Source organism: Brassica napus, chromosome A4 (genome assembly GCF_020379485.1).
Source record: "Brassica napus cultivar Da-Ae chromosome A4, Da-Ae, whole genome shotgun sequence".
In the NCBI taxonomy this organism is placed as follows: Eukaryota; Viridiplantae; Streptophyta; class Magnoliopsida; order Brassicales; family Brassicaceae; genus Brassica; species Brassica napus.
In genome coordinates, this window is record NC_063437.1 from 20,926,166 (window position 1) to 20,949,355 (window position 23,190).

The 23,190-nt window shown below is 36.0% G+C and overlaps 6 protein-coding genes across 8 annotated transcripts; 3 read left to right on the forward strand and 3 right to left on the reverse strand.

Annotated features, from left to right (window-relative positions):
- Window positions 1–607: 607 nt before the first annotated feature.
- Window positions 608–4,033, forward strand: LOC106429296 (F-box/LRR-repeat protein At3g26922-like). The gene is made up of 5 exons (XM_013870042.3): window positions 608–1,886; window positions 2,254–2,336; window positions 2,448–3,291; window positions 3,380–3,508; window positions 3,627–4,033. The coding sequence occupies exons 2-5, from the start codon at window positions 2,281–2,283 to the stop codon at window positions 3,927–3,929; spliced, it is 1,332 nt and encodes a 443-aa protein (XP_013725496.2). The 5' UTR covers window positions 608–1,886; window positions 2,254–2,280; the 3' UTR covers window positions 3,930–4,033.
- A 528-nt stretch (window positions 4,034–4,561) lies between these two features.
- LOC106429297 lies at window positions 4,562–6,608 on the forward strand. Its single transcript, XM_022712423.2, has 4 exons — window positions 4,562–4,680; window positions 4,766–5,031; window positions 5,888–6,142; window positions 6,218–6,608. The coding sequence occupies exons 2-4, from the start codon at window positions 4,801–4,803 to the stop codon at window positions 6,488–6,490; spliced, it is 759 nt and encodes a 252-aa protein (XP_022568144.2). The 5' UTR covers window positions 4,562–4,680; window positions 4,766–4,800; the 3' UTR covers window positions 6,491–6,608.
- Window positions 6,217–23,099, reverse strand: LOC106429298 (signal recognition particle 14 kDa protein-like). Of its 3 annotated transcripts, none has more exons than XM_048778782.1 (5): window positions 23,064–23,099; window positions 22,804–22,880; window positions 7,241–7,334; window positions 7,058–7,167; window positions 6,217–6,830 (listed from the first exon to the last, which is right to left on the reverse strand). In XM_048778782.1, exons 2-5 carry the CDS (start codon window positions 22,804–22,806, stop codon window positions 6,666–6,668), a joined length of 372 nt encoding a protein of 123 aa, XP_048634739.1. In that variant the 5' UTR covers window positions 22,807–22,880; window positions 23,064–23,099; the 3' UTR covers window positions 6,217–6,665. The 3 variants fall into 3 exon arrangements, with proteins under 3 accessions (XP_048634739.1, XP_048634738.1, XP_013725498.1); XM_048778781.1 differs by having other exon boundaries at window positions 22,804–22,896; window positions 23,064–23,092; XM_013870044.3 differs by lacking the exons at window positions 22,804–22,880; window positions 23,064–23,099 and adding exons at window positions 7,476–7,555; window positions 7,855–7,934.
- LOC111211382 lies at window positions 8,116–9,487 on the forward strand. Its single transcript, XM_048778779.1, has 6 exons — window positions 8,116–8,306; window positions 8,400–8,453; window positions 8,570–8,850; window positions 8,931–8,997; window positions 9,090–9,158; window positions 9,253–9,487. The coding sequence occupies exons 1-6, from the start codon at window positions 8,154–8,156 to the stop codon at window positions 9,382–9,384; spliced, it is 756 nt and encodes a 251-aa protein (XP_048634736.1). The 5' UTR covers window positions 8,116–8,153; the 3' UTR covers window positions 9,385–9,487.
- Window positions 17,804–21,013, reverse strand: LOC125608375. Its single transcript, XM_048778778.1, has 9 exons — window positions 20,507–21,013; window positions 20,139–20,412; window positions 19,488–19,602; window positions 19,294–19,418; window positions 19,124–19,205; window positions 18,909–19,020; window positions 18,682–18,845; window positions 18,494–18,614; window positions 17,804–18,380 (listed from the first exon to the last, which is right to left on the reverse strand). The coding sequence occupies exons 1-9, from the start codon at window positions 20,990–20,992 to the stop codon at window positions 18,072–18,074; spliced, it is 1,788 nt and encodes a 595-aa protein (XP_048634735.1). The 5' UTR covers window positions 20,993–21,013; the 3' UTR covers window positions 17,804–18,071.
- LOC106429299 (signal recognition particle 14 kDa protein) lies at window positions 21,296–23,119 on the reverse strand. Its single transcript, XM_013870045.3, has 5 exons — window positions 23,064–23,119; window positions 22,804–22,896; window positions 22,032–22,125; window positions 21,819–21,928; window positions 21,296–21,603 (listed from the first exon to the last, which is right to left on the reverse strand). Exons 2-5 carry the CDS (start codon window positions 22,804–22,806, stop codon window positions 21,442–21,444), a joined length of 369 nt encoding a protein of 122 aa, XP_013725499.1. The 5' UTR covers window positions 22,807–22,896; window positions 23,064–23,119; the 3' UTR covers window positions 21,296–21,441.
- Between the last annotated feature and the right edge of the window lie 71 nt (window positions 23,120–23,190).

Genomic DNA, 23,190 nt, shown 5'->3' on the forward strand with positions numbered 1-23,190 from the left:
ACGATTAATTTAAGTTTAAGGTACTTAAATCCTCATAATAATAGAAATCTATATGCATATTAGAGGCGAATACATCATTAGATTAATATAAGCACGTACAAGTAAATGATAATGTTAATGCTCTTACGTGATGGTAGTTAACATTCTAAATCAGCTTATAATATATGAATATCAAGGGGTTTACTTCGCGAGTCACGACAATAAAGAGGTTTACTTAGCGCTAATTAAGGATCCTTGGAATGCGTTGACTTGGCCCTATCCATTGAAAGTCAACTCAAGCATGTCACATGCTCACATGAATAAACTCTCTTTTCTTTTGTCTGGTCAAGATGTAAGAACTTATTACTATTTCTTTTAGACATTCATGTGCTTTTTCTAAGAAAATAAGTTCCAGTCTTTCGATTCGTAATTTTTAAACTGAAAGTGTAATATTTACGATGATTTCACGTTACCCAAATCATATACTCAAATTCGGATTTGACCTCGAGATCAATGGTACCCGTTTTTATTTTATTTTAAGTTCATTATTCAACAGATTATTTGTTTACATTTATTGAAAATGATGGTTAAAACAAGAGGAAGAATACTAGGTAGTTTTCCTTTTTTCCAGAAAAGGGTAAGAAGACTAGCTAATTGGGATCTTCTTTCAAATTAACCAATGGGTTTCATGGAGTTAGATAATGTGATTTCAAATATCGATTCAAAACAACTTATTGCACGTAGTTATTAACCTCTCATATCGTGGGGGTGGGGTGGGCCAGTGGCAAACCCTATAGTACTAGTCTAACTTATTTGCATATGTAAAACCCAAATAAGTTAGACATATGTGTCTGCAGCAAAATGTGAGTATAAAACTAAGAGTCTGCTTTAACATATGCTAATTAATTAATTTCGGCAATAAGACTAAAAAGTAAAAAATTAATGTGAAAATAGTTGTCTTAGACCATTTCTAATGTATTTTGCTATTTTCACCTCTAAAATAGGGGAACTCTATAATAGAAGTGAGATATGCTCCAATGTATTCCCCTAAAATAGCAATCTCTAAAATATAGAGTAAAAAATAGAGGAATGCTATTTCTTCCTCTATAAATAGAGGAAAAAATAAAAATCTCTATTATAGAGGAAGAAATAGAAGTGGGTTAGAGCAATTTCACCTTTAAATGCTATTATAGAGGTGAAAATAGCAATGAGTTGGAGGTGCTCTTAGAGAAGAATCAACTCTCTAGAAATTTTAGTAAGGTATTTGTGACCACCTCCAATTTTTTATTTTATTTTTTAAATCCAGGCACATCATTTCTCAGTGTAGATTTTATCAATCCCACATTTTATTCATACACAGTTTTTTTTAAATAAAACTTCATAGATATGTTCATGTAAAATGTGATTTATTTTTTATTTAAAAATAAATGAAATAACTTTTTACTTTCCATAAAACTTAAAAGTATCCTTAATATATATAAATCAATTCAAAAGGTTAAAAATATGACTAGACATAAAACCAAATTCTTTCGGAACTTTCTAAATTTAAAGCACATGTTTAGTGTAGAATCAAAATTGAACCGAACTTAAACTAAACCGAAAACATCGATAAAATCAATTGAACCGGTTTGGTCCACCAACTCAATTTAAACGACACCGTAAAAACAATTGAACTGCCTCGTTAGCTCTTTCACTGCTCCGGCGATTGTTTCCCTTTTCTCTCGAATTCTCGTTCTAAGAGAAGAAAGCATTGGGAAAAGAGATGAGTTTCGCTTATACGACGTTGTTTTCCACAGGGGTTTTGCTTCTTTCGATCTCAGCTTCTTCTTCTTCTTCTCCGGTCTCTCACGACTTCGACGTGACGGCGGCATCCACAATCTCGTCAACGAATTCGACCCTTTCACCAGGTTTTCTTCTACCCTTTTTTTAAATATAAATCTTCTACCACAATTTTTACACTTGCTGTTCATGCAAGGATATTGTATTTCCCCTAGTTTTATTTCTACGACATGCATCTAGTTTAGAGTATTTGTTTAGTTTTGCTTTCTGCTACAAGTTAACTCTGTACCTTCTGACACAACTGGAAAAGTGGTAATAAAAGTATCATTTTTCAAAAATAAATAAAAATAAAAAAATAAAATAAAATGTTGTAGTATTTTTACACCTGCTGTCCATGCAAGGATATTGTATTTCCCCGAGTTTTATTTCTATTTAAACTCTTTATTTGTTTTCATTTCAAATCATTTCAATCATTGTAATAAAAATCTTCTTTAGTGCTTAACGACAAGAATCGAAAGAGAGATGAGTTTCACGAAAGCTAATTGTTCCCGACCATCCTGCTACTCTCCTGCTACAAGGTAGTAAGCTTGATTCTGTAATTAATTTATTCTATGAACCGAACCACGCTACACAGTGTTTGTCAGCTCCAAATCGTATTTACCTCTTTTTGTTTTTGTCTTTTATAACAGATCTGGTCCAAGTTTGGACAGAATCAGTCAGTTGCCAGATGATTTGCTTGTGAAGATCTTGTCTTCACTTCCAACAACAAAAGACGTCGTAGCCACCTCTGTTTTGTCTAAACAGTGGCGGTCTCTCTGGAAGATGGTGCCCAGGCTCAAGTTCATTTGCGAAAGGCCCAATGATCTTCAGGGATTTGAAGATAGTGCACGCATGACTATGCTTTCACTCCAGGCTCCGTATCTACAGAGTTTGCATCTCGACGTTTCATTTAGCCAAGGTTATATCGATCATCATATAGATCTTAATAAGTTAGTTAAAATTGCATGTGGACTCCATGTGCGTGAGTTGGTGATCAAACTCTTAAGGCAAGAGCTCGATATATTCCTTAGTTTGGATGAATGTGAGACTCTAGAAACCTTGAAACTTCGTGGCAGCGAGGAATCCATTACTCTAGAGGTCCCTTCTCCGTGTTGTCTGAAGTCTCTTAGAACTCTGCACCTTGAAGATGTGGTCTTCGATGACGCTGTTATGGACCTTTTAGCTGGATGTGATAGTCTTGAAGATTTGATGGTTTCTCGATATGGTCATGATGATGTGGAGACTTTCACCATTGCGGTGCCAACTTTACAGGACCTAGCCATAGACGATGAGGTTGGTGAGGGTACTTGCTCTAAGTACGTGATAAATTCGCCTTCTTTGAAAACATTGAAGATCACAGCGTCAATTGAGTCTGGATCTTGTATGATTGAGAATGCACCTGAGCTGGTGGAGGCTAAACTTTTTATCAAGGAAGTGATTCTGGGAGAATCACTCTCTTCAGTCAAACGTCTTTCCTTGAGTACACACATGGAGTTATGTTTTTTTTTTTCGTAATAAATTGAGTTTGTTGTTGTTATTGTTTATGGATTTATTACTAATACTGCCTAATTCATAATTTAAGGTTCCTGCTGGTTTCATCTTCAATCAGCTGGAGTATTTGCAGCTGTTTACATTGGAACTAAAGTCCTGGAATTTTCTAATGCTCATGCTTGACAACTGTCCTAATTTACAAGTTCTTGATATCAACAGCGTAAGCATTGCAACAGTTCATCTTTCATATAATAAATTAGCAGCAGCTCTTTTTAAGGGTTTGATGATCTAATTAATATATCGTATAATATACATTGTTGTTGACTTGTTGGTTTCAGGACTATCATATGGAAATTCCATGGACGCCACCAAACCATGTTCATGAATATTTGATCCGTCTTAAGACATTAAATTGGTACGTCATTGAAAGGATATACGGGGAAGAGGCGGCCAAATACATCCTATCGAATGCAAGGCGTTTGGAAAATTTTACTTTGCTCATGTCCAGCGAGCACTTTAATATTACCGAGGAAGAAAAACTTAAGGTGCGGCATGACTTCGAAGGATGGTGTCCAGATGATTGCAAGTTTGAATGCAAGTTTTTGAGTGATTCTGATTCTCTCTCCCATTGTCGCTTTTGATTATTGGCTGTTTCATGTCATTTTGTAATATCTAGATCTCGTCTATCTTCCATGAATCAATTATTATTATTGGTCAATCACACAAATATAAATATCTTCTCTAACATCACATTCTCAAATTTATATCATCAGGTTCTTGATTCTTGTAACTAGCTATCTTTTACAAGAAAACAGTTTCGTTAAGAGAAGAATCAACTCTAAGAAAATTTAGTATGGTATTTGTGACTACCTCAAATCGTATTTTAAAATCCATGCACATCAGTTCTCAGTGCAGATTCTATCAACCCCACATTTTATTAATTCATACAGAGTTTTATTCGATAAAACTTCATCGATTTGTTCATTTAAAAATGTCATTTATTGTTTATTAGAAAAAAATGAAATAGTCGTCAAAAAAAAAAAATGAAAACTTCCTATAAAAATATCCTTGATATATAAATCAACTCAAAAGGTTTAAAATATGAATAGACACAAAACTAAATGCTTTCGAAACTTTCTAAATTCAATGCACATGTTAGTGTAAAATCAAAATTAAACCGAACTCATAATAAACCGAAAACATCAGACAAAATCAATTGAACCGGTTCGGTCCACCAACCCAAGTTAAACGACACCGTAAAATGCCTCTTTGGAGATAGATAAAAACATAGGGATCACTTCACCGTTCGCTCTTCACAGCTCCTCCATCTTCTCCGGCGATTGTGTTTCCCTTTTCTCTCGAATTCTCGTCCCCGTTAAGGCTTTCTACAAGGTAAAAATCATCGTTTCTCAGTCGGTATTCGCGTTTCTATCGAGCTTCTGATGATGCCCATTAGGGTCAATTTTGAATCTTGCAGTTAATGCAGTAAGAGAAGAAGAATTGGGGAAAGAGATGAGCTTTACTCAAGCTAATTGTTTTCGACCGTCCTACCACTCTCCTGTGACGAGGATACGTCGAGCAGCTAATGGTGTCTCCACCAGTGGACCTATTAGAGCAACTGCTTCAGTGTCTACTCTGTTTTCGCCTCTGTTAAGTCACCGGCGTAGTGGGAAAGGGAAGCAGAGTTCTGCTGTTTGCTTGTTTGGTGGGAAAGATAAGTCCAATGGTGGTGGTGGTGACGAGGTCTGATGCTTTTTCCTCACTTTGAAAGTTATGTTCTTTTGTGTGTTTGAATGATTTTACTTTGCAACTAGTTCTGTTCTTCTCTCTCTGAGTGATTTTAAACTTTGTAATTAGTTATGTTCGTCTCTGTCTGAATTGTTTTTACTTTAATTAGTTCTGCTCTTCTCTGTTTGAATGATTTTACTTCGTAATTAGTTATGTGCTTCTCTGTCTGAATGATTTTACTTGGTAATTGGTTATGTTCTTCTCTGTCTGAATGATTTTGTTTTGTAATTAGTTACGTTCTTCTCTTTCAGAATGATTTTGTTTTGTAATTAGTTATGTTCTTCTCTGTCTGAATGATTTTGCTTTGTAACTAGTTATGTTCTTCTCTTTCAGAATGATTTTACTTTGTAATTAGTTCTGTTCTTCTCTGTCTGAATGATCTTACTTTGCAACTAGTTCTGTTCTTCTCTCTCTGAGTGATTTTAAACTTTGTAATTAGTTATGTTCTTCTCTGTCTGAATCATTTTACTTAGTAACTAGTTCTGTTCTTCTCTGTCTGAATCATTTTACTTTTAACTAGTTATATTCTTCTCTCTCTGAATGATCTTACTTTGTAACTAGTTCTGCTCTTCTCTGTTTCAATGATATTACTTTGTAACTTGTTCTGCTCTTCTCTGTCTGAAAGAGTTTACTTTGTAACTAGTTCTGCTCTTCTCTGTCTGAATGATTTTACTTTGTAACTAGTTCTGCTCTTCTCTGTTTTGAATGATTTTGGAGTTTACTTTGTAGCTGTACAGTGATTTCTATTAGTGGCAGATCTTTGCTGTTCTGTTTTCATGTTTTTCAGTTTGTAATGATTGTTTTTCATTAGATATCACCATGGAAAGCAATAGAGAAAGCTATGGGGAAGAAATCAGTTGAAGATATGCTGAGGGACCAGATTCAAAAGAAAGACTTTTATGATACTGAAAGTGGCGGCAATGCTCCTCCTCGTGGAGGAGGCGGTGGTGGTAACGGTGGAGAGCGTCCTGAAGGGCCAGGAGGAGGAGGAGAAGACGGTGGTTTCGCTGGGATTGCTGAGGAGACTCTACAAGTGGTTTTAGCCACCTTAGGCTTCATCTTTTTGGTAAAAACAACACAACCTTCAAACTTAGCAATATACAAGTAATCATGCGTTGATCGAGTGTTATGTTTTTGGCAGTACACTTACATTATCAATGGGGAGGAGTTGATGAAGCTTGCGAGAGATTACTTTAGGTTTCTTACGGGAAAGCCTAAGACTGTTCGGTTGACACGAGCCTTGGATGGTTGGAATAGATTCATGGAGACCATGTCGAAGCCGAGAGAGTATGACGAGTACTGGCTAGAGAAGGCGATCATCAACACGCCTACCTGGTACGACAGTCCCGACAAGTACAAGCAAGTCCTCAAGGCTTATGTCGACTCAAAGACTGATGAACAACAGTTCGATTAAACACCCTTGTCAGTGTCGCTTTTGTTACTTGAAGAGATTCATAATCACAATTAAGGTTTCCTTTTTAGGTTTGTCTTCAGGCTTTTCAATAAATGATTAATATCTTTTCAAAATTCAATTTATAAGCAACAACTGCAAATCAAATGAGAATACAAAAGAAAAAAAAAAGAGAAGATCAAAGTTTCTTGGGTTTAGTAGTGGTTGAAGAAGTGCTTTCTTTCTTGTCTGCTTCTGTGGATTTCTTCCGGTCTTTCCTCTCCCTCTTCTTCAAAGCAGTCATGTGAGCTTTAAGAATGGTGGCATATGATGCTTGAAATCTCTGGTGATCCTTGGCACCAACCTTAAAAAAGAAAGCATTGCAATAAGTAAGCTTCAGTGTAAACTTTAAAGACCTTAGTCCATAGTAAACCAGTAGAATGAGCAGAAGGGATAAGAAAGAATGCTATCTGTTATAGTTATCCATTCAACAATCATTTGACTAATGGATATGATGGTCTACTCATGCATATAGCTGGGAAAAAACCATGGTTGTAGAATGTAATCTTGAGATCAACGAGTAGAACATACCGAAGTAGAAATAGTTTTCTTAGCATCAGTAGCTCGAATAAGGCATCTGTACTCTATGGATTCTCCAGCAGCGCTCAGTTTCCTCTTCTGCAGCTTAGACTTCAAAGATGCTGCTAACACAACAAGTAATATATACATGAGATTTTTTTGGAAAGAAGGTCCAGATGAGATTGTCAAGCTTACATCTTTTCAAAGTGACCCACACAGAACCTTTCTCTTTGCTTTTCTCGAACATGCTCGTGAGTTCATTCAGAAACGGATCCAACTGTAGTAAAACCTGAAAAAAACAACAAACAAGAAGATATAAAAAAAGTTTTGTTCCTTCATCAAACATTGATCATTTCCAGTAGCTAAGAGCGCAACACACACAGACACACTGTTTACAATTCTTCATATAGCTATGGGATCGAAAAATTACCATTGTTGAAAATCTCAGCTGGATACTTGTTGCAGATCCTCAAGCACTGAAAAAGAAACTTCTTCTTCTGTTTTGGATCACTGAGGAGAAGCCAAAAAAAATAAAAAAACATAACCACAATGCAAACAAAGGGCAACAGTTAGAGATCTGATGCAAAGTTGACTTTGCCTATATATCAATATAATCCAATAACATCACAGTGAACCAAATTGCTCATAAAAATTCAGATCCTGATCGAATCCGAAGCTAATAAGACGGTAAGACGTAAAAACCCTAAGATCATCAAAGATTCTGAACAAATCTACAACACGCAGGAGATGGTAGAATTCAATTATTTTCAAATCAGATTAAAAGATGTAAGAATCAAAAATTCACGAACCGGAGATTAGAGAAGCTGATGGTCTGCTTTCGAACACCCACCGGTCGGAGAAAGAGAAGAATATCTATATAAATAAATATAAAACTTGTGTGAAAGGACTTGTGGGCCTTTATATCCAGACTAATGGGCCTTTTAAGCAGACTAATGGGCCTTCTTAGCCACAACAAGTTCTAAAAACCCTAGCAAAGAGGTTTAAACGCTGCGCGCGCTCTCTCTAACTCAGCTTTCTTCGTAGCTGATGAATAGAAAACCCTAATTTATACAACCTCAGAAGCATCACAGAGGAAAACATAACAACGATGGGGAGTAAAGTGGGGTTTCAGAAGAGAGGTAGCGTAAGCACGAAGTCACGCAAAGAAATCGACGAACACGAGATCGAGCTTCAACCAGAGTCTCTAGCGACAAGTATTGCTGATGGAACAGTGCAAAATGTTGTCAAAGACACAGTCGAGGTATAAGTTGCATCTTACTTATGCTGTCACTTTGAGTTATTCTCTTAGGAGTTGTTTGACGACACTTCCTTTGTATCCTCTCTGTTTATACAGCCAGTTAAAATCAATAAATCGACCAGGAAAAAAGGAGAGAAACGCAAGCACCAGGTGAAAAAAAAATTCATCCAAGTTCTTGCTTACTGCCACAGTTCCTTATTATTTGTATTCACCGTTGCTGTTCTGTTTAAGTTGAACTAATAATCACATGCTTTTCTTTGTAGCAGAATGATCAAGTTAGTGAGGAAATGTTGAAACTCCGAGCTGCTCTACAAGGAAAGTTAAGAAGCAATGGAGTTTTTGGTTCTACTGTTTCCAAGTCTGATAAAGCTCAAAAACGCCAGAAACGTAGAAAGATTGAGCTCAAAGTTTTGGCTGGGGATGGTGTGAAGTCAGAGGAAGATGGTAGGAATGAAACTGAGGTATTTGAATCAGAAGATGAGTTTTACAAACAAGTGAAGCAGAAAAAAGAAGCTAAACGAGCTGCCAAAGCAGAGATCTATTCAAGGTGTGATTGATTATGTTATGCACTACTTTTTTAACCTTTGGCAGAGACCGTTACATATGATGTGTGCAATGCTGTTTCAGGGAACCATCATCCAACTTGTTATTATTACCAGAAAGTGTGCAAGGAAAACGTTTGATTTCAAAAGAGGTTAGAATGTTCCCCAAACACACATACAACAACATCTTCTGTTTCATCTCTAAACTTTCCTTTTTTTTTTTATTATCTCCACCAAAACCTAGATTTTGAGTAACAGAGGATTGACTCGACATCGCAACAAGGACAAAAAGAACCCCAGAAAGAACTACAGGGTAAAGTAAACTCACTTGGATTGTTAGTTTGTCCATTGTTAGTTTATTTGCCTCAGCTGACATGTTTTGGGACCTTGGTTTGTTTTGTTTGCAGGACAAGTACACTGACAAAGTCAAGAGACGTGGAGGTCAAGTCAGAGAAATCAGGAAACCTTCTGGTCCATATGGAGGAGAAGCCTTAGGTATCAATTCCAACATAAGCCACAGCATCCGAATCAAGTATTAGCCTCTTCTCCCTGTGCCATCTTGTTCCTCTTCTTTGAATCTTTTATTGGATACTCTACTTTGCGTTTCACTCTGATTCATTGCTTGTAAAATTCGTTTACCTTTCAAGCAAGTTAAAGTGTTCATCCAATTTCATAGATTTTTTCTTTTTAAATTTTCAAATATATGATTATTCGATTGGAAATGTAAAATCTACGATTAAAAATCTGAATCCGATGTGTTATATCCAAATCTGATCCATACTTACAATTTTATTTAAATGGGACATATGAGATGTTATAAAAAAAGAACCGAAATCTTAAAAACTTTACCGAACAACAGCGGGTACCCGAATATCCATGTCTTGACGTAAACATGCATTTTTATCTTTTATTTAATTAAATTTAAGCTGTTTTAATTTATCAAACATTAATGAAGATAGTTAAATATAAATTATGCTGGTAATAGTTGAATACTATGTATTATAACATGTGTATGCATTTTTATTTTTTGTTTAAATAATTAAGATAGTAATAAGTTTTTTTTCCCTATTAGTTGTACTAGAGGCGGTCCCGGGCTACGCCCGGGTTATTTTGTATGAATTGATTTGCAACACATTATTTTAAATTAAACAGTGTATGTTATATTGTTCGCAAAAATTAATTAACACATCAGTTTGTTTGAATAATATAATGCTTTAAAAGTTGTAAACAAATAAATAACTTTAATCACTTTAAAATTTAAGTTTGTTATAAATTATTTGTAGAAGCAAAATTGTTTTTATCATTATTAAGAGCAGATGTTAATGTCTTAAAACATAGAAGGAAGAAACGTAAATAGAACAGTGGAATTTTGACGAAGGAGGTGGTGGAAGGGAAGGAGTTTCCGTGTTGTGGAGCCTGAAATTTATTTTTAAATATATCAGTGAATATAGATTAGTATTAGTTATCAATTAATTAGATAGTAGAGTATGGAGACGTACTTGTAAGTAGTGAGGTAACCTTCATCACGGAAGGAGTTTTAGTTCTGATTCATTTTTGGTGGTACCTCGAGTGCTGCATAGTACATAGATATGAATTATTAGATAAATAACCACTTCGATATCTTCCATTAGATTCTGAGTTTTGAGTTTTACTTACTCTCATGTGGGTGAAGGCGGTTGAAGATTTCTTTGTAGACTATGTTCTTCACTTTTTGTTTGTGTGAGTCTTCGCCTTTGATGATTTGTAGTCCTGCTTTGCTTGTTACACGTGATAGGGCCACGTACAGTTGACCATGTGAGAAGACAGGTCTAGGAAGGTATAGGATAACCTCTTTTAAGCTTTGGCCCTGGCTTTTGTTGATTGTCATTGCATAACACAATCTGATAGGGAACTGGCGTCGACGTAAAGTGAACGGTAGCTGTGTATCCCCATGCAAGAGGACTACTCTTGGGATCAAAACTTCATTTCCAATGTGGGAACCAGTAATTATATCTGCCTTAAGCACTCTTTCGCCTATGTGGGTTAGGATCATACGGGTACCATTACATAATCCTTTTGTTTGGTTTATGTTTCGCAGAAGCATAATCGGGGCCCCAACTTTGAGAGTGAGTTTATGGGAAGGCAATCCTGGAAACTCCATCGAGTTGAGATACTCAATGGCGTATAGTGTATCATTTTGGTTAGATTGAGTTTCCGAAACCTCAAAGCTATCATAACTGTAGTAGTCTTTTTACTCTCCCTCGGTTTTGGAGATTGTATACGCATTGATCTCATCGACTGTATCATTCCGGGGTGTTAGGATAGCTTTGTCGGTGTAGGTACTTTGGGAGGCCTCTATTTGGTTGGTATCACCATACGCTGCATCGACAACCTGTTTTAGTGATTCATCTTTAGTCTCTTGGAGGAATGTTGGATCGATATTTACCATTTGGTCATGGTAGCCATCGTTCTCATCTTCTTGTTCTGATTCCAGACGACCCTCGCCTACTTTGAGAAGCCAATCGGAGAACTCTTTTTCGTCCTGGTTGACTCGCATATTTGTCTTCAAAGGGAACTTGTGGCAGAAATTCCATAGATATGAATGACTTATCGAAGCTAAGACAGTATCAGCTCTACTCCCTTGTGGAACAACCGGAAGGATTTGTCTAAAATCACCACCTAACAAAACCGTTTTTCCGCCAAAAGTTTGATCCTTTGCGTGTGGGCTTTTCATAGACATTATGTCCTTCAATGTTTTGTCAAGTGCTTCGAAGGCATGTTTGTGCGTCATAGGTGCCTCATCCCAGATGATGAGGTCCGTTTTCTCGATGAGTTCAGCGAGCATAGTACCTGGTTTGATGTTGCAAAGCTTATCTTCGTCGAGCTTCAAAGGAATATTAAAGCGTGAATGAGCTGTTCTTCCGTTTGGTAGTAGCAATGCGGCTATTCCTGAAGAAGCTACCGGGAGAACGATTTGTTTCCTCGAGCGAAGTCTGGATATGATGGTTTGATAGAGGAATGTTTTTCCCGTGCCTCCTGCGCCATGTACAAAGAATAGTTTTCCATCCTTTTTGTCAACAGAGTCTAAGACTGATTCGTAAATCGCACGCTGCTCGGCGTTAAGCAAGTTGTACTGATTGTCATGCCTGAGCGTTTCTTCGGCAACATCATAATCCATTTCTTGGTTCCACAAACTGTTCCCCAATTCTTTTAGCAAAACAGGTTTGATCTTAGGCATCTCTTTAATATCGTTTAAAGAACGATCTTGCATGCGCATCAACTTTTCCACTTCGATTAACGTGTACTGCTCAAGGGTCTCATCGTCCAGCTCCAGATTTGTGTGGCCTAAGATCCTTTGCCTCTTGTGAAGTATGTCCTCGCTCATCGATTTCCATGAGTGCTCCCATAGTCCTTTGGGGCTTGCAACGAAGCAAGTGGTTAGAAATGTGACAAACATATCGCGGAGTTGGTATGGGGTGGCTGTTCTAGCACCTTCTGACATACTCTCGAGCCATTCAACATCATCGTCCAAATAGCCTCGTGCGTGGCAAACCGATTTGAAGTCAGGGTATTTCACGTCGTTGAAAGTTTTCAGCTCGTCATAACTTCTAGGACCTTTAATCTTATTGATGAGGATCCTCAGATAGTATCGATCACCTGCTGATGGATGGACAGCCACAATTCGCCCAATGGTTTTTCCTTTCTTACGTTCAGACCAGACTTTGGAATTGTTGTTCCAGACGAAATATTCTGGAATTTGCACATAAGTTAATGTCCGTGCAAATGCTGACCTTCTGCATAACACCATCCATTCAGTAAACATTGTCTTCTCAATACCTGGTTTGCGGATTACGCGGCCGAGGTTATCAGTTTCTTTAATGGTGATGTTATGCTCGCCTTCTAAGTGAATGATAAGTTTCTCAACGGACGGCTTTCTTTTATGTATGTGAAATGCGAAAGTCCGCCACATGGACTCACAAGCTGACAAATACCGGGCTTCGATGTATTCTTGGATCTCATTCCGTTGTTTAATCACTTTTTCCTTTGGTTCTGCAGAAGCAACTGTGTCAGAGGTAGTTGCCGTATTTCCTTTTTCAATAACTGCGGATGCTCTGTCAACACCCTTGGTTATGTACTTGAATAAGTACTTCACTGCGCTTGTACGGTTACACCATTCCACATTGATATGAGCCTCGTACTGCTTTAGGAGATTAACGTTATGAGGTACAACAAACGTGTTGTTCAGGGTTGCCCCACTTTTAACCACAGACTCATTTTCATTTCGGCGGCGACGATATAACACGTACCCTGATTTGTCAATCGAAGTACTGTCATTATAAGGCCGAGGATACTTCTTTGTGCACACATTATTTTCCATACACGGTGACTTCGGATTAATGACACCACATGGACCATGGATCATGTGTTTTGTCACTAAATTATAAGCTTCTGGGTCTTCTTCTTTGTTTGGGAGCTCGGCTGAAATAATCTCATCTACCTCCTCCGAACTTGTTGTTCTGGATGATTTTCCAAACCACAATAATATATGTGCATGGGGGAGGCCTCTTTTTTGAAACTCTATTCTGTGGAGAGCTGCAGTGTATGGCTTGAAGAAAGTTCCTTTTTTGAAATCCTTCAGTAGCTGGTCTAACTTCATCTTAAAGACACGACATTCAATGTCTGGTCTATCATTAGGGGAGTCTCCACCGTATATCTCAAGATGTTCTTTAATCTCTTTCCAGTTAGGATTGGCCGTCATTGTGATAAACAAATCCGGGTTCCCATATTCTCTGCAGATAGCCATCGCATCATGGTATTTCTCAACTAAGTATCGAGGCCCGCCGGTGAAACTTGGCGGCAGTATGAACCTTTGTCCAATAATTTTAGCATCAGTGTCACCCTTGCTAACAGCATCGAGTACATTACTGTAGAGCTCGGCTCGCAAAACATCTTGATTATTTCTGGCCCACCTGAGCCGATCTTCTTCGATTGCCGTATAAACGTCCACAACATATTGATGGAGGAGACGACCCCCTTTAACCAATGTCATCCCTTGGTTAAGACGTGTCTGTATCTGAGCAGCGTAGTACTGGCGTATCGTCAAGAATTGCCTTGTTTTCGAGGTGCCTGTCTCTAGATGTAATGAGATTTCGGGGTGAAATCCATACTCACCATGTGGAAAGAGAAGAGGATATTGGAGGCTCATGTATAGAGGGTGGTCGTCACGGATCTGCTGCAAAGTGTCAGATTGGAATTGAACCACTATATCTCGTACTCCAATTGTTGATGACATATCCCCTACGATAAGGCCTGCGACCTCACTCGTACTCGGGAGATCGTATTCTTTACCTTTCCCTTTATCTGAGAGCAACCTTATATTAAACTCTTGCCCGCTGCCTTCGTAGTAGTCACGTGCTCGTCGGAAAAGCTTGGCTAAACAGTTATTCTCATCAAGCATCTCGATGAGGCGCGCTAAGGTTGCCTCATCAAGATTACCTTCTGTTGGGGTTTGGCCCATCGCGTTTAAACGGTTTCTGACTTCGTTGCCCGTATCAAATATATAAAGCTGGAGATATTCGGGGGGACGGCCTTGTCTCGGTATTAGCGAGCCAATTCTATGGTGGGTTTGACCTTGGATCCGTATAGTGTAGGGTCCGGGAGAATTAACTACCGTATAATCCATCTTCATTCCAATGGAGGTGAAAGCCAGTACCGAATTATAGACTCGGATGGTATCTCGAAACCACCTATGCTGAAGAAGTTCTTCTAACATGGGTGGGGGTTGATTGATCGGTGGAAGCTTTATTTGGCCATGGTTACAGCAAATAGTGAAGGTTAGTTCACCTGTTCTGAAGTCTTTACCAGTACTCTCTGAAGTCCACATTAATGCACCACATTTTGTGCATTCTACGATGGGGTTGTCTTCGGATTTAGATGTGGAGCCTTTATCTGTGGTTAAAGGTGTTTTAAATTGTTAAGACATTGCGGTTAGTATTTTTATAGTTAGAAGCGTTTAATATATTATAAAGAGATATAAATTTTATGCACTTAACATTTATTGATATGAGGTTTTAATTTATCGTGCTCATTCTTGACATTGGTTTAAAATATGAGTTGAATATATGCACCTTTCTTTGCAGTTCTTGTTGGGTGTAAGCCATGAGATCCTTGTGGAGCATGTAGACCTATGCGTATAACATATGCAGATGAGACGTATAAGTTTTTGTTATAGTTTCTTAATTATTTAAAGTTGACAGGGATTGTTACCTTGTGGCAGGGATGACGTTCGTTTGGATAGCAAGATGGCTTTTCTCATCCCTCGGGCGTTTTTTTGTCTCACTGGATAAATTAAAAGCGATCCATTTAAGACAATATATGCATTAAACATTGTGGGATAATAATGTTTTTAGACTGGATTGATTTTATACCATAGGTGTCACATTTATCACAGCCACCTGTAAATTAGATAAATAAATTAGTTTATCAATAGATTCTTTTGAAAATATATTATAATTATCTATTTAAACTTACAATCATAGTATTTTGGTTTGAACGTCGGTGGATTGCATATCTGATTGACTACAAAATAAATTCATAATTTAAAATAGTATTCTCGTAGAGAATAAAATAATATATCTTCAGAGTAATGACACACCTTTGGGTTTGTTACGTGATCCGGGTGGGCGTCCTCTTTTTCTTTTATGTGTGATTCCGGTAGAAGTTCCTGGATGGAAAAAAATTAGGAAGGTGTTTATAATATATCTATATACTATTTTTTTTAAAGTTATGGGAGAACACTTATCGTTCATACAAATAAGGAGAAGTCCATATTATATTATAGTTGCTACAGAATTTCTAATTGTATCGATGTTCAAGATTTTTAAGTATAAACTTTATAAAATAGGACCTTTATAAACAGTTAGAAATTATACATTACGTAAAAGAAGTAGTGTATTAAATGTATTCATTAAATTAAATTAACTTTATTGTATTTGTATTTAAATATTATATAAATAGATAAACCCAAAATTAAATATGATAAATTATTTATTCTAATGATTTCTTAATTGATTATATATGTATAAGTTTGAAAATTATTAGCCTCGCGAAATATCATTCATAAAAAGAAGAAGACATTCATTCACATGTTTTTCCCCTTATTAACAATAACTCTTATTAAGATGGAATAATAGTATATGTGAACTCCAGCTTATATTATATGCTTAAAATAAAAATAACAAAAAAACAGGTGAGTTTGTATAAAATATAAGACATTAATAATACAGAAAATAATAGTTTTAGTTCATTTACTATATGGAGAGTTTTTTTAAAAATTTTTACCACTTTATTATTTGAAAAAGAATAATCTTATGTTTATCAAACCATATACATGTTCTTTTCCTATTAATACTAAATCTTATAAAAAAATAGTAATATTTGAGAATTCCAAGTTCTGTTATATGTCGTTAATAAAATGATAGTAAAATACAGTGATTTCTATAGAAACAAATAAGCCCACGAATTGGATTTATGTGTTTTTTAATAATTGATTACTACCTTACCAAGCTTTAACAGATTTGTGGAAACCAGTTGGACCCCATCTATAACTCACTTCTAAATTTTATAGGCTACATGTAATTATACTACAATATGATTGACAAATGTATAATATGTCAATCATAATTATATTATAAATTTTTATCACATCTTGAATTGGGTTATTCTTATAAACAGACCATTTTTAAGTTTTGGTCACTAACTTATAACATAAAGACGAAAATTACCAAATGTTTCATTTAATAGTTAAATGACATTAATACTCAATATATATTTACAAAATTTATAGAATTTGGAATATAAAAAATATATAAATATTAAAGAAAATAATAAAAACTTTTATAAGAAAAAATTTAAAAATAACAACAAAAAGAGGGAACTTTTTTTTATGATTTTATGACAAATGCGAAATGTTTTTATTTTTATCTTTTTTTCCCAAAGTTTTTTTTAAAATACAGCATTAAAAGTTGTAAATTAAAATAGTAATTTTAAAATATACTATGAGTAATATCTGTAATTTTCTCAACTCATATATTAGTTTTTATATAGCTGGAACAAATATATGCTTAAAAAAATAAGATTATAAATATATATATTTTTTTGTATTAGTATATTTAGTTTAGTATAGTCAGAGACATGTGAAGCTCTTGCGAGGGGACAGAGTTATTAGCTGTCCTTTTAAAATAAATATTGAAATGGTTATTATTTAATAAAAAACAATTCGTGTTGTAAAAGAATATAAAACTTTAAATACCTGTTATCTCCATATTAATATAAAAACAATTTGCGATATAAAGGAATATAAAGATTGAAATTTGATTATTTTGTATGTCTTCTGTTTTAAATCGGATTACAGGTATATACACTGGATTAAAGCTATATGAACTATTCTCAAATCCATTTGGTAAATAGAATACTGTATGCAAAAGTTTGTATTTTTGAACCTGCAGTTTCCAAATGGGGTCTTCGAGGCACGTTCTCCATTTTGTGTGTAACTTTATCCTGAGAAGCAAATATATTGTTAACAATAGGGGTGGATTAATACTCGTATACCGTTTATTTGTAAAAAAAGTTTACACTTACAGAGTCGTTTGGCGAAATTTGTAGCCTACTGTAAAATCACCCAAGGAAGAACCGAGAAGGGGAAGAAATATGTTACAGAGCGTTTTGATTATCGAATATGGAGATTGGAGTAGAAAGCGTTTTTTTTTTTTTTTAGGAGTATGGTTTAGGAAAGATATTAAACTGATTGAGATATGAGAATATTTTTTTACGTTAGTAAAGGAAAACGCATTTAGTAATTGTGTTTGACATTAACGTTATTTTCTCATTTTGGTAAGTAAATCCTAATGTATTTATGGACCATTTGGGTTTGTCATAAACCTTATGGATTTGCGATATGGGAATATATTCACACTATTCTTTGGATTTAAGTCAATCAAATTAGGTTAAGAAAAAATAACATGTTGATCCAGATTATTTAAACACTATGATATTTGACAAATATCATGCATGCAATCTAATCATTGAAAAATTAAAAACGCTGAAAAATCAAAATGAGAGAAACCATTGTCTAGGAAAAAACTCTCATAATCCAAAGACATAATGAAAAAACCATGCATGCAATTGTAAAGAGACAAACACGTAAACTGAATAGATGCTGCAATCTCTGAGAACTGTCGCGAGAACCCTAGTTCCCACATTTAGGGCGTTTAACTCTCTCCAGCTCAGAACTATCACAGGTTCTCTTACTCCCATCTGCTGAATCCACACGGTTTTCAGATGTTTCCTCAGACGTGGCAGCAGTATGGTTATCTTCCGAAGACACTGTGGTTGGCTGAGGGTCTAGTGGGAGGATCTTGGTCACGGTAAGAGATCGGGTCTTACCTGAAAAGTTATGCTCTGTGACTTTGACACAAAACTTGTGCTTCTGACCTATGGTGCTGATTAGAGCTTCCGGAACTGGCGCCTCAAGGTTAACTCCTTCGTTGCCATTAGCCTGACATTCAATCAAAACAGGGTCAGGCTTATACGTTTAAGAGATTAGCATGATGAAAAGAAAACAACATCTGCCCAAAACGTTTCAGAGCTTATATACTTATAAAAAGTTACCTCAAAATAGCTTCTGACTAACTCTGATGCTGGCTTCCCAGTCAGCTCACGACCAGCATCACCAAGAAGCACAAAGACAGCTTGATCACTGTTGTCATAAACGGATATCTTTGACAGGTACCTGCCATGAAAGAATGAGAACGTAACTCCAATAAAAACTTAATTGAAGTTCAGGTTAGAGTTCTTACTGTGGAACACCAGATGCATTAACCTTTCCACACTTCTTGCTTGTACAGATCAACGAAGTTGGACCGTTGATAACCTTAGAATGGCACCCACTGCAAGCAATGTAATACCAAGAACAACCATGCACGACGTCATCGATCGTAGCCGTGCACTCAAAGAAGGCATCCTGCGTATATGCATAAGAATATAAATTTCTCTTAGTGATTGAAGTTTTATAGATTGAGTTTACCTTTGCGGATTCTTGCTCGATGTAGGAGAATATTTCCCCTATAGTCATTGTCTCACGTTTGGTGACTACCTCTGCATTAACCTGCTCAGCAATTGCGGGATTAGAGCCCAACCTGAGATAGAGTAAAAAAATTTGAGTTAGTCAGTCAACGCAGTGAGGTAACGCGAGCACTTCATTCAGAAAAAAGAGTAAAAGCAAAACACATAAACGCTTACCAACTGAAGTAGTCTATTGTAGGTTGGACTTCATAGTCCATAAACACACGCGAAGATGACATTGAGGTCAAGGCCAGAGTACCTGTTGTCACATGAAAAAACCCAACTAAAGAACACAAAATGCTGATATATAAATGTAAGAAACCTATATCATAGATAAAAATCAGAACCTCCGAGAGTCTTCGTGTTGACGGTCGTGACCAGTAACACAGTGGGTGTGCCCTCGTACGAATTGAACTTTTTGCAGAAGTCTCTTGCAGCCTGATCCCAAAGGTATAGCTTCATGACCGGTCCACTGAAAAACGATACTACGTAAGTAATAGGAGTAAGGAGAAGTAGTTTTCAGAAAATAATGTACACGTACTCATGTGATTGGACATGAATAAGAACACGCCTTGCTTTTGCTATCTCCACTTCATCAAGAACCGGTGCCTCAACGATACTCTGACCGTTAACCAACTTCATGTGGCCAACAACATCTAGGCAAACATCACAATAGTTACATCTATATTAAAATTCATCAATTTAATGAATCACAGCCAAAAAATATATATATATATTGTCAACTTTTTCTGTCTAACAAATGTTATAAACTTTAAGTTTAAAAGAATCTAAGCAATCCTAATAATCCAAGTTTTTACGTATGAAACAACATGTATTCACAATTCTATTTTTTAAAGCATATATTTCTTTACGGATGCTAAAACAAAACATTGATTCAACCAATTATCAAGCAACTAAACTAAAATCCAAGTTTTTACGTATGAAACAACATGTATTTACAATTCTATTTTTTAAAGCATATGTTTCTTTACGGATGCTAAAACAAAACATTGATTCAACCTATTATCAAGCAACTAAACTAAAATCCAAGTTTTTACGTATGAAACAACATGTATTTATAATTCTATCTTTTTAAAGCATATATTTCTTTACGGATGTTAAAACAAAACATTGATTCAACCAATTATCAAGCAACTAAACTAAAAATAACGTTGGGAATCATAGAGCTTACCGTAGAGGTCTCCTTTGAGGTCGCAGTTCGCTTGAAACTCTTCATATGAATGGAACCGGAAACTGTCCGCATCAAAATGAGTGGGACAGTTTAGAAGAACCTTCAACTCCGAGTTCCATGAGAACGACACTGTAACGGTATGATCAGCAACCCGAAACACCGATTTGTTTCTGGATCCGTAGAAGTTGTTGAGTTTGTAAACAGAGCCTCGCTTCATATCAGGCAGATATTTTTCAATACGCCCTGGGGAAATAAATCCTTGAATAACAGTTCCCTGCGAATAACGACATAAGAGAAACCCAGCGTAAGTGAAGAACGATAAGCACAAACTCCTTTCGAAATGAAAAATAATGCTTAATTACTATAACCTGTTCGTCGATGAGTAGCATCTCCATGCCAATAAGCGTCTTCTTTACCGGATTCCAAGCCTCCCAGAAATGGATGAGCCGAAACTTCAACTGAGCTTCGTTGGGACCCAGCGAGAGATCTTTGAAGAATACGCTTTTTTCGTCGGAATCGGATGACATAATCGACTTCCCATGTGGTTTCATCGCCATTGATAGAGTTTCTAGGGTTTTGATTTGTAGACGGGTGAAGAAACAATATATAAAGGAGGAGGAAAGGGGGAAGATGAAAAGAAACCATAAAGAAGAATTGAAGGCGAAATTGATTGAGAGAAACCGATCGCGAGGAATCGGATGATGAAAACACAGAGGAGAAGACGAAGAGAAATGGTGAAGAGAAGGAGAGACTCCAGAACGCGCCTCCGTAGACCTAGGTTTAAGCTGAAGAACAGGCCATAACACAAACCTGGCGAAGCCCATTAACCCAGACCAAAAACCGAACAAACCCATCCAAATAAAACAGAAACACAGACCCGAAAGGAAATGTTCCTATTGGTCGAATATATATCCTGACGTGGCACCCTAGATTTTGAGGAAATCGGGCTTTTAGTATTGTGATATATATTATTTTGAATAAAGTATCAACGTTTCAATAAATATGATAATATATATTTAGTTTGTATATTCATAATGTTTTATAATTTATTTTCAGTATGTTATACATGTTATTTTGTATCCTTTTAAAATTCATGAACAACAGTTCGATTAAACACCCTTGTCAGTTTCGCTTTTGTTACTTGAAGAGATTCATAATCACAATTAAGGCTTCCTTTTTTAGGTTTGTCTTAAGGCTTTTTTTAATAAATGATTCTGTTCTTGAATGTCAATATCTTTCAAAAATTCAATTTATAAGCAATAATTGCAAATCAAATGAGAATACAAAAGAAAAAAAGAGAAGATCAAAGTTTCTTGGGTTTAGTAGAGGTTGAAGTGCTTTCTTTCTTTTCTGCCTCTGTTGGTTTTTTCCTGTCTTTCCTCTCCCTCTTCTTCAAAGCAGTCATGTGAGCTTTAAGAATGGTAGCATAAGATGCTTGAAATCTCAAATGATCCTTAGCCCCAACCTTAAAACACGAAAGCATTGCAACAAGTTAGCTTCACTGTAAACTTAAAGACCATTATTAATTTATAACAACTTAGGAAGTATGAGCAGAGGGCTAAGAAAGAATGTTATGTGTTATTGTTAACCATTCTCAAGTGAAAGTACAAACAATCTTTTGACTATGGTCTACTAATGATTCTAAAATAAATTATTGAGATCAATGAGAAGAACACATACCGAAGTAGAGATCGTTTTCTTAGCATCAGTAGCTCGAATAAGGCATCTGTACTCTATGGATTCTCCAGCCGCGCTCAGTTTCCTCTTCTGCAGCTTCGACTTCAAAGATGCTGACACCACAAGTAACAATATAAATCATATATAAGTGAAGGAAGAAGGTCCATATGAAATTAGTCTGTCAAGTAAAAAAAGACTAAAACAGCCAAAGCTTACATCTTTTCAAAGTAACCCACACGGAACCCTTCTCTTTGCTTTTCTCGAACATGCTCGTGAGTTCATTAAGAAACGGATCCAACTGTAGTAAAACCTGAGAAGAACAAACAAGATTCCTATGAAAAAAAAGGTTCTTTTCCCTCCATCAATCATTGAATCCTATAGTCTAGCGTCAATTGCTGAATCAAATCCCAGCAAACAAGGTTCCATAAAAGTAGTTTTTTTTTTCAGTGAAACAATCATTGAATCCTATAGTCTAGTGTCAATGCTGAATCAAATCCCAGCAAACAAGGTTCCATTAAAATGGTTTTTTTTTCATTGAATCCTATAGTCTAGTGTCAATGCTGAACCAAATCCCAGCAAACAAGGTTCCATAAAAATAGTTTTTTTTTTTCAGTGAAACAATCATTGAATCCTATAGTCTAGTGTCAATGCTGAATCAAATCCCAGCTAAAAAGGTTCCATTAAAATGTTTTTTTTTCAGTGAATCAATCATTGAATCCTATAGTAGTGCCAATGCTGAATTCAAATCCCAGCAAAAAAGGTTCGATTAAAATAATTTATTTTTTTTCATTGAATCCCATAGTCTAGTGCCAATGCTGAATTCAAATCCCAGCAAAAAAGGTTCGATTAAAATAAAATCTTAAGTAAAACACCAAACACTCGAAAACAGTCTTAACACCAAGAGCTAAGAGCGCATCACACACACACATACTGTTTACAATACTTCAGCTTATATAGAGTATTCATATAGCTAAGGATCAAAATTTACCATTGTTGAAAACCTCTGATGGATATGGCAGATCCTCCTCAAGCACTGAAAAAAAACTTCTTCTTCTTCTTCTCCTCTACCAGAAAGTGAGATCTGATCAAAATTGACTTTGCACTTAATCAATTTGAAATATTAAAAGCACAATTTAAACAAAATTGCTCATAACCGTTTAGATTCTGATCGATTCGAAGCTAATTAAAATGATCAAATTACAAAAAAAAAAACCTACGAGATATAAGAATTAAAAAAAATTAACTTACCGGAGACTAGAGAAGCTGATGATCTGCTCTCGAACACCCCACCGGCCGGAGGAAATTTATTCGGTAGCTGCCGTAAATTAGGGCTTTATATCTACACTAATGGGCCTTTTATGCAAACTAATGGGCC